The sequence below is a fragment of the Gavialis gangeticus genome, unplaced genomic scaffold, assembly GCF_001723915.1.
Source record: "Gavialis gangeticus isolate Ggan-Ray unplaced genomic scaffold, GavGan_comp1, whole genome shotgun sequence".
Lineage (NCBI taxonomy): Eukaryota > Metazoa > Chordata > Crocodylia > Gavialidae > Gavialis > Gavialis gangeticus.
The window spans coordinates 60855029-60865832 of NW_017729033.1; the positions used below are offsets into that span (position 1 = coordinate 60855029).

Sequence of the window (10804 nt, forward strand, 5' to 3'; positions counted from 1 at the left end):
TTGCTGGGATCCTATGACCCCAGCTGACTTCCTGCCCTTTGGCTGTGGGGCTGGACTCGATCTTCCGAGGTCCATTCCAGCCCTAATGTCTATGAAATGATGTCCTATGTTGGATATGTGGAAATATACACATTGAAGTTTGAGATGCAAACCAGTCCCCTTGATTTCAGAAAGGATATCAATCCTAAACCATTCTGATCTTCAGCATATGTATAAGCATGTTGGGCTCTTCCTGAGGTCAGGAATGGAGCTGTCATTAATCTTTTCTTTTCAGAATTAGAAAGTAATTACTATAGAATCATCTTCACCTGATAAAGATAGGAATCACTTTCTATAGTTCTAAGTAAAAAGACCTCTTGTTATAGTAGTATCTTGTGAGAAAAAACCCTGAATAAGACTAGGAAGGATAAATGGAAGTAGGCACCATGTGAAACAAGATGTATTACCCGTTTCAGAATCTTGAGCAGTTTGTTCTTATCTCCAAACAGTCCCAACAAAATTGTTATTGTTCGTGCCTCAAGGCAGACTGGAATGGTCAAAGTAAGTTGCCTTCTCCTACCGAAATGACTCTTTCTTGGTGATTCTAATGACCTATGATAGGAGGATTACAGGGCTATTCTTTGTGGAGTACAGGACTGCTACCTATACTTTCTTTTGGCTACTAGGTTGCACACACTGAGTGATGAAAGAGATCCTATTGAATCCTTCAAAGTATAAACGGACATAATTTGTTTTAGCACTGAAAAACTCTGCTCTCTCCAATGGCAGGTCACCCGCAGGGGTTTGTATCTTCTTGGAGAAGCTGGATCCCTGTAGCCTTGGTGCATGACGTGACTTATTACTATCAATACTGGGCAGGACATTATCAGCTATACCTAAAGCAGCTTATAACCTATTTTTAGTCACAATCTGATCCAAGTATCACCAAAGATGGGAACTCCTCTCTCTCATCTCTGGCAGTAACTTGTCCATGAAGGAAGCTGACCCCCTTCTGGAAAGTCCTAATAACAACTTGATATTTAGTACTCTAGATAGCAAAATCATGGTGGATTATACTTTACAGCTGAATAAATCCACTTCTTTGTCTTCATCTTTTGTTGTGGTTCTATTCTGGTGCAATTTCTCATTAGTCTCCATCATAAATCAGTGGTGATAGCAATGGACAGGTGCAGAAATATTCTATCACTCTGGATGAGATTTAGTAATTCTTGCTCACTTTATAGGAGGATGGAGACTAGTATGGCTGTTTACCAGACCTCTTCTAGCTGGATTCACAAGTGTATCATTTATCATTATAGCTACTTTCCCCACAGAAGGAGAAAGCAGAATGTCCAACAGTCTATGAGTCAAATTCCTTAACCACTTACAAGGGGAAATGCAAAGCTACTCTGATTCTTTTCAGGACATCTTGGAAATCCCTGAAGTCATTCAGCTGCAAGGTGTCAGGAGAATTACTCTTGGTTTTAGTGGGATGAAGAAATCAGTATGTCTCTCATGTCTGAAGGCTAGATCGCAATCTTAGAGGTGGTCTCACTACCTAGAGACAGGTGAGTGGGCAAGGCAGTCTGTACATCAGAGGTCATCAATCAGGGATGGATGGGTCTGTTAGATAACTGTCACCCCTTTGAGAAACCCAGAAGTTCAACGTGGACCTGCAACCAAGGTATCGGAAACCAAGGACCATGCAATAGACACTGGACATCCTACTGTCTGTTCTAGACTCCTTGGGGACATTGAGGAAGACAAAAGAAACTTTCTGGGAGAGTACCTGTATGTGTACTCCAAACCCTAGCTATCATCTAGTACTACTAAGGAAGTGGAAAGAGTGAACATATAAAGTGGTCCAAGGACAATACACATTGGTGTCACTGGTAGGACAACAGCACTCGGTGTCAGAGAGACCATGGTCCAGACACTGGAGGAAACAAAGGAAGACAATACCAATAAATTAAGCTCCGGAAGGCTAAATATACCTTTTATGCTGCAGACCTCACCAGTGCTGTAGACTAATGTGTGGCATATGGACAAGGCAGTATTGTTACCACCTCCTGAATCAGTACCACTGGTAAAGAACCACTACTGCCAAGGACTCCAAAGAAATAATAAGAGTAGGAGGCTGATGACGGCGCTTTGGTGGTGTCACAGGGAAAAGCTTCTCAAGCATAATGCTTTGATTACAGGTTCTTGGAACACCATGATTATGGACTGACTTCACCAAGAACTGATCAGAGCCACAAAATCTCAGTGGAAAGGTAGCACAAGGAAGCTTTGGATAAATGCTTCTTGGAGAATTTGCCAATCTTCTCATCAGGTGAGAGAACGTGTTGGTTTTGGTAGACTGGGGATACACCAAGCACATTTTGGTACCCTGTGGGTCTTGAATTCAGATTCTCCGATTCCCAGGAGGCATCTTGGAACCCTGAATGTGACTCAGTCTGCAGACTTGCCCAGGAGGGCCTCTTTACTTCCTGTCCATGCAGACTCAAGGGGTAAATGATTTACAGATAAATCATTCCCTAGAATATAGGATTCCCCCAGGTAATGGAGACATTAAGAGTGTCCGCAGTTTGCCGATATGATCCTGTCACAAGAGGGGTAATATCTGAAGCCTGTCAACTTCAAGGAGGCCATCCTGGATCCAGAAAGGTTTGCAAGAAAGAAAAAGACTGATATATATTGCCAGGCTAATTAATAACAAATTAAATGGTTAAGCACTGGGTTTACTGGTGGTTTGAAAACAGACACCAAACATTCTGTTTAAGAGTCAAAAGCCAGTTGAGAGAAGCTGAAATATAGTTGGTTCACTCTTCTCTTTATGCCCTCAGTGCAAAGCATGAGAAATCTCAGGGCACATGGGCACCATAAGGATATTGCTGGCCATAAGTGTCCAATCTTCAGCACACAGGGCCCATGCATACCAACAGTGGAACGTGCATATGGACAAACACTCAAAAGAGTATCTTAGAGTTACAAAATCAAGCTCTAAAAAGTTAGGAGATGGAAAAGTTAAAGTTACTTGAGGTACACTCATTCTGGTCCCCTTTTGTGTGTGCTGGGGTAACATGCACTCCCCCTCCCCCCAGCAGAAATGGTCTTATTCTGTACACCAACTGGATAGCATATAAGCATGGAGGCAGCGGCTCAGTATTTTTTTTGTCTTTATAATTCAGTGTTCTGAATACTTTTATAGAAAAGCATCTGAGTCACAGAGGAAAACGACAAAATTTGCAAAAAAGCTAGAATTAGGTGGCCAGCTTGAGACTTGCAGGACGTGCTTTTTAGAAAATGTAGCATTTTATAGCAGTCTGTATCTGCAAAGCTCTGTGATGACCTTAAGTAGTTAATCCTTGAAAGTATAATGTGAGGTAATCCACTGTTTTACAGATGGTGAAACTGTCCAAAAATAAGTGACTTCCTTAAAACCAAAGTCAGAAGCAGTCAGGATTAGAATTTAGAGTCCACCAAATCACATTAAACTGCTGCTATTAAGACTGCAGGTGTTAAGAATTCACAGCCTCCACTGATTTCAACAGAAATTGAGAGTTCCAAGTTCTTGTGAAAATTAAGCCCTAAGTCTCTCAAGTTGTGTACCCAGAGAATGAACAGTCAAAGCCTAATGGGTTGGGAAATGTTAAATCATTTGTCCAGCATCTCAAATAAAAGTCTGTGAAAGGAGTATGGACAGCACTCCATTCTCTTCACTACTTTAAGCATGAGACCATTCTTTTTCTTCCTTCAGTTCCTCTGACTCATTCACTTCACATTCCACTACACTTCCAATTTCTGTAAACCACATGAGGCAGGCAAATTAAAGACAACTGCCACATTTGCTACGTAACTTTGATTCATTCCCCACTCGCTAGCTAACTATCCATGTTGTGCACTGAATAAAGTATGTCCCTGGAAGGATGCAATTCTGCAGAATTTATTCCATATGGGTGACCTTCTTTTCTGAAATTTCCTTTTTACTTTTCAGGGCTTGACTCTGCAGCCTCAATATGAGTATCTGCATATAAATTTATGTGCTATTGATCTGAAGAATTATAACTGGCAGGAGGAAGAAGCTTTTATCCCCTTTGCACCAGCCCCTAAAAGTCTGTACAGAAGATGCTAAGAAAACATTTTTTGAGTAGCCCTAAGATACAGCAGATTCTTTCTAAGAAATAGCAAGATAAAAAAATGACTGAGATATGGACCTGCTATATTAGAAACCTGGGCTGTGCTCTCATCTTGCGTATCCCAGTGGAGACTTACACAGTAAAGGTTGTAAAAGGCCAGAACTAACATTTCCCTTTGCCAAGGGATGTTTTGATGGGGCAGGAGGCATGGGAAGACAGGGATGGCAAGAAGCAGTCACTGCTATTATTTTTTCATTTCTGAAGGGTCAAACTCTGAACAGCATTTGAAAGAAATGTGCCACAGTGGTGTATGAAAAAGGCTGATGAAATGCTGATTGCAAAATCAACCTCAACTAAGAGAAAACACAAACTGAATGTAAGAAAACCAAAAGCTATTGATTTCTAGACAGCAGGTAATTCATGCAAGAAAGCTGGTTGTCATTTCAGATCAAATTCCATGACAACATTTTAAGGGCAAGCAAGTCCCTACCCTCTAACCACCATTCTAAAAAACTTCAAGCTATTCTACCATGTAATTTACTTCAGGAAAAAATGAATTCTGGACCTATATACCACACCTGAAGCACCAATACCAAGAAAATCATTAGCACTGTCTAATAACATTCTGAGGATAAGTACATACTTTTCTTCAGAATATTTCTTATCACTATAAAATAAATTTATGAAGGCTTAAATTGACTCACTTGTCATCAATGCTATTCTGATAATATATGTGCAAAAGTTTATCCTTTATCCAGCTCACTTTCTCTGCAGCATCTTTGCCAGCCTCAGCATGAAGACAGTACTTCTTGTATAGCTGTGCAAGACCCATCATAGCTTCTTTTCTTACCCGCCACTTAAGGAAAAAAAAATGTTTTCATTAAATATTTATCACAAATACGCTTGTATTATAGTAAAAGTACCGAAGGAAAAAGCAGCGCCCAGTTTTTGCAGTCTGGGCAGCAGTGACTTCCGTCAGTCTTTCAGCTGCATCTGCCCCAAGTTGGGGCCCAGTTTGGTGCCCTCCTTGACTACACTTAGTTACACCACTGGTGAAAAAAACAGTATTAACAGAAAGATCCAGTAAGATTTCTTACATTGTCTTAAGGGAGAAGCCATATCGGAAGAGACTGACATGTTTATTTCCTTAAATAAAGGAAGGACAAGTGGAAACTCCAGCACTTCGGACAAAATAATTGCATATCCACATACAGATTGGGGAATGACTGGCTAGGCTCCAGTAATGCAGAGAAGGACCTGGGGGTTACAGCGGACCATAGTCTGAATATGAGCCAACAGTGTCCTCTTATTGCAAAAACAACTAGTAGCATATTGAGCTGTATTACCAGGAGTGTTACTTGAAAATAATTAAGGGGAATAATTCTTCCTCTTTATTCAGTACTGGTGAGGCCTCACTTGGAGTACTGGTGTTCAGTTTTAGGCCTCATGCTTCAAGAAGGACGTGGACAGTTTGGAAAGAGTCTAGTGCAGAACAACAAAAATGACTAGGGGCCTGAGATGCAAGGCTTCTGAAGAAAGGCTGAAAGTACTAGGGTTATTTAGTATAGAGAAGAGAAGACTGAGGGGAGATTTAATAAGACTTCAAATACCTGAAAGGTTATACAGGGAAGATGGAGATGGGATTTCTCTGTGGCTATAGGGGATGGGACTACAAGCAATGGCCTCAAGCTTCAGCAGGGAGAATTTAGGCTGGAGATTAGGAGGACTCTGAGGGCTTTCAAGCATGGGAACATAAATTGTGGAATCTCCATCCTTGGAAGTTTTTAAGAGCACAGTGGACAGACACTTGGTTGGAATGGTTTAGTCAGAGATGATGCCTTAAGCAGGGGGTTGGACTACATTGTCCTGTGAAGTCCCTTCCAGCCCTACTTCCTTATTATCTTACGTATCTTGCTGATCGTGCAATTCACACAGAGAATTTTTTCTGCATCTCGGCTAGCTGTTGGTTTATACTCTGTAGTAAAACAACTGACCATTCTTATAATTGGTTATTCTATTAATATAACTAAAAGTACTAACAATCATGTGGTACAAGTGTTTAATCTCTTTAAACCCGTGGCAGAAGTTACATTTATCACACGAAAAATGTGTTAACCATAAGATAAATGGTAATATGCCACAGGTTTAACCAATTTAAATGGTCATAAAATGTCAAAACAAGGCACAAAGATGTTCCACATATAATCTCCCTACCACTCACACACAATGAAAGCCACCTGACCCACTTCGGACCAGGGCGCCATTGTTCTGGCCTGCAGCTTGTAAAATGCTGTGGGCCCTTGCTAATTAAAACTGTAACACAGATCCATAGGCTAGAAGGTTGTATTCTTTTACCATTTTTTTAACCTACTAGCTGCATTTAAAAGTGAATTATTATGGAAAACCAGTATAAGATCTTACCCGTTTGTCTAGTGTTCTCTCCCTTACAAAGCCAAGTAGCTGGTCATTGACTAACGACAGGTCTCTCTTGCCAGCAGTTATAATTGTAACAATGACATCATGTCGAATGGCTTCTTCTGGGTCATGAGATCTAACCTTCAAGTACTCTGTTACAATGAAAAATATCACCTGTTATGAATGGTATATTCAAGTGTCTTTGTTGCATATATACAAGACATGACAATGCATTAGGAAAATGAAATCAATTAAATGACAGAAAAGTACCCACAACTACACTATGGTATCTACTAAATGCATATTAGGAACATCTATTTTCCTGGCACTTTCTATATTAAATGATAAAAGTTATATTGTTTGTAACTGTAAATCTTTGTTTATAGTGGCACAGTTTTCTTTATGACTCCATTTCTCAAAACAAATTATCAAGTAAAATCTAATTGGTTGGAATTTATTGTTAAAATGGTATAGTAATTGCCAGGTGCACGTTCACCATTGCATAAAACAGATACTTTCCCAGATTGTGAAGGTGTTTACAATATAAAAAAAACTAAATTAAAAACATAGGAAAACATTAAAGGTTAGCCTGAATCAAAAAAGAGTTATAGCCTGTTGGAATTTTTTTCAACTCATTGTTTCTTAGTATTTCAGCTCATAATGTTTGCAACACATTGTTTTATGATTTCTTAATTGTGGATTATTTTACAAAGTATTTTATTATAGCCATAATGCAATTTCTTTACATTGTAAATATTAATATGTATCACTGAAAATTAAGCATTTTAATAACTGAACTAGAATTAGAAATCCTTGCACATATATAAATTACAGCACTGAATCAGAAAACTTTCAAAGGTGAAAGTTCAAGTCCTAAACCATTAACCAGCACAGTCTCTTTAATCTTTCTTTATAAAAATCTGGAGTAACAGTGAATGGAAATTTAAGATTTAATTTTACTTTAACAGTAAATCTCAGTCCAACCTTCAATAAGGAGTCATGACAGACATCTATGTAATCATAAAATATCAATTTCAGTAATTACAGCACAAGGTCCAGCTATATTCTATCATGACAAATTATTTGAAATTATTTTTTCAAATTAATATTATTGAGGAGATATCTGCTAGATATGTTAACAGCAAAATGTGACCAAACTAACTTTGGTGCATCATCAATAGTAAGTAAAGAGTCACAGCTAGTATTTTTCAGGTATTCCACAATATTTGGTACACAAATGGAGAATTAATAATGCCTTATTTCACACTATGTAAATTTTCCAAGTTTTTTTTTTGAAAAAGGATACTCTATACTCAGTAATTCATTTTATGAAAAGTCTGCTCATTCATCTTCAGCAATGAGACAAATGTCTGACTTACGATAAATGTTTACAGATACACAACTTAGCTTTCAGTGACACTGAGCACTCAATTCCTACTAGGCAATCATCCCTGAAAGAAAAAACTAACTATAGGCTCAGCACATACCATATGGTTATGGTTTAAAAACAAGGCTTGTGCCTTTGTTTTCTCTCTTTCTTACTTCTTAAATTTACCATTTTAAAACTGATCATGACACTGGACTGTAGGTAGAAATTACTTGTTCTAGAATCAGCATGGATGGGAAACTAAATGAAAGCAGTTAGGATACATTGAGTATTTTTGAAAATACTGTTCTGCATATTTAATAGATAACCATCTCAGCTAAACCAAATACTTTATCATAATTTGAAATTATTGTAATAAACTAATAATGCGTATAATATTGTCAATAATGCAGATAATATCTTTTTACTTATCAGGCTGTCATGAAAATCTATTCCAGGCTCTTGCCTTACATAGGAAAATGTACCTTGACTGAGTCCCTCCATCAACTACTGGCAAACTTGGCTTTAATACCACTTAGAATTATATTACAATGTACATTAAACAATTATCATCTTCCCTATACCTACATCCCAAATTAGTCCAAAATCTAATTTAGGCACCTTACCGGTGAGGTCTTTTGCTAAATCTGGATGGTTCATTAAACAATGACTGGCAAATTTCACACTTTCTAATCTCACTGGAACATGAATATCATTGAATCTAGAGGAACAGAAAATGATTAACATTAATAAATCATCTTTGCAAATAACATAATTGAGTAAGTATGTTGAGAATATGTTTCAATTCTATTAAAACAGTTTTAGACGGTAAAATAATAGTAATGAATACATAGACTATAATTTTTATCAAAGTCCTTCCCTGTTAGACCAAATATGACAACAGCAACAAAAAAATTAAGGTGGCAATGATATAAGATATATTATTATTAATAATATTATTATTGCCATCTTAATAAGAACTTACTGAAATAACTATAGGTACTGAAAATACAAAATGCTGGAATGCAACATTGCTTTTTAAGATTACTCTGAACATGTAACACTGGTAAAGAATGAAAGCTTGTAAATCCGTTTGCGTATTTTCTCACCGTCCGAGAAAGCACTGCCATAGAGGACGATTTTGCGTTGCTAGATCAGAATCTTTAGAACCGAACAGTTTAGCCAGAAGTCGAACAACAGCCAGACGCTCTTCTCCATCATTACTCTAAAAATGAAAGAGAAATTCTCAATCATTATCCACCCAACAGCAACTGTGAAGGATGCTATACCATCTTGTTTGTATTACACTACAGAATTCTTCTCTCCCCACAACAAGTTATATTAAAATATGAATTTTAAATGTAAAACAATATCTGAAACCTCTCAACTCTTTCTATTTCCTGTTACATAAGGTCACAGATAGAAGAAATTAATCTATACACAATGTTAACATCACTTAAGTAGTTTGTACTTTATGAAGATGGAAACAATCCAAAAAGTAACTGACAAGTATGTTTACCATGTAGTTGGAAACTATATATTTTTAAATATGTTCTTTAATTACTTAGCTAGTATAAAAGGCTTATGTATATTAATATTAGTATTTATATTAATACTAATATTAGTAGTACTTGAAAGCCTCCAATTTAGTCAGGAACGCAAGCATTCTCCTCACTTTAAAAATGAGACAAAACTGGCTGATAATGATTAGAGAGCAAGAGAGAAAGGGTTTACATCCCATTTTTAGAGCACCTTTTACAGGCTAGTATTGCTCAAGTGCAAAATTTTTGATAGACTACACAAATCTGCAAACAAAAGCATCATCAAAGTGTAGCTATAAAGTATGAAAGCGGTTTCAGGTTACCTGAAACTGAAGTATGTTTTCAAGAACTGCATTGTATCCTACCTTCAGTTTGAATTCAAGCTGTGGCATGACGGAGAGTAGTAAGTGAGGATCTATAGCGAAAAGCTCTTGTATCAAATCAAATACATGCTCCGACAAATCACTTACTGAAGGTTTTCCAAGTACCAGAACCTGATTAAAAAACTAGAACACAAAACACTGTACTTGTTACAAGATTTTTCTCCATCAATGCAAGTACTGAATTTTTTTTAAACGTATTCTGCTTTTAAGTTACTTTACACATTCATTCCAACAGAAGAGGTCCATCATTATACTCCTTAAACAAATGGGTGTTCTCCCTGCAGTACTACATTTTTTGTTCCAGAAAATCTAAAAAAAGTCAAATAGCTTTTAGAATTCATGACTTAAAGGCAAGAGAAATTTTGTTTTGAAAAATGAAAATATCTAAAATAAAACAGAAAAACCGTTCCTAATAATAACAGTAGCAACAATAATAATCAACATGTAGCAAAAGAATGACAAACTTAAAAATAATAACCATCCATCAAAATTTTATTTAAAAAAGGTTAAGGAAATACCTTGTTGAATCAATTTTTTGCTCTCTAATTATCAAGCAAGCAAGCAAGCCAAATTAATCCAATTACTACAGTTTACTACGTACTGAAAAAGTAAAAAAGCCAAAGGACTACCAACTTCTGCTCAGTTTTAAACAATAACACAGTATGATAAATGCCTCCCTAGCTAAAAGGGAGGCGTCCTAGCTAAAAGGGAGGTGTACACCCAATGGAAAGGAGGGGCCATCACCAGGGATAACTATACTGCAGTTGCTCGGAAATGTAGGGGGGCAGTCAGGAAGGCCAAGGCAGAGGTGGAACTGGGACTAGCTTCCCAGATTAAGGACAACAAGAAGTCCTTTTTTAAATACATAGGGGGTAAAAACAAGGTTCCGGGTAATGTGGGGCCCCTGCAGGACACGTTAGAAAATTTGGTCGTCACACCAGACGACAAAGCCAACATATTTAACAATTTCTTTGCCTCCAT

The 10804-nt window shown here is 37.4% G+C and overlaps 1 protein-coding gene across 2 annotated transcripts in view; it reads right to left on the reverse strand.

The window, feature by feature from the left end:
* PDS5A (PDS5 cohesin associated factor A) overlaps positions 1-10804 on the reverse strand; it is a 156759-nt gene that overhangs the window by 72506 nt on the left and 73449 nt on the right. For both annotated transcript variants that reach the window (XM_019526168.1, XM_019526167.1), the window contains exons 7-11: positions 9806-9946; positions 9009-9124; positions 8526-8620; positions 6540-6685; positions 4823-4974 (exon numbers count right to left, since the gene is read on the reverse strand). In XM_019526168.1, the coding sequence (XP_019381713.1) occupies positions 4823-4974; positions 6540-6685; positions 8526-8620; positions 9009-9124; positions 9806-9946 (650 nt within the window). The remainder of the gene's footprint in view (positions 1-4822; positions 4975-6539; positions 6686-8525; positions 8621-9008; positions 9125-9805; positions 9947-10804) is intronic.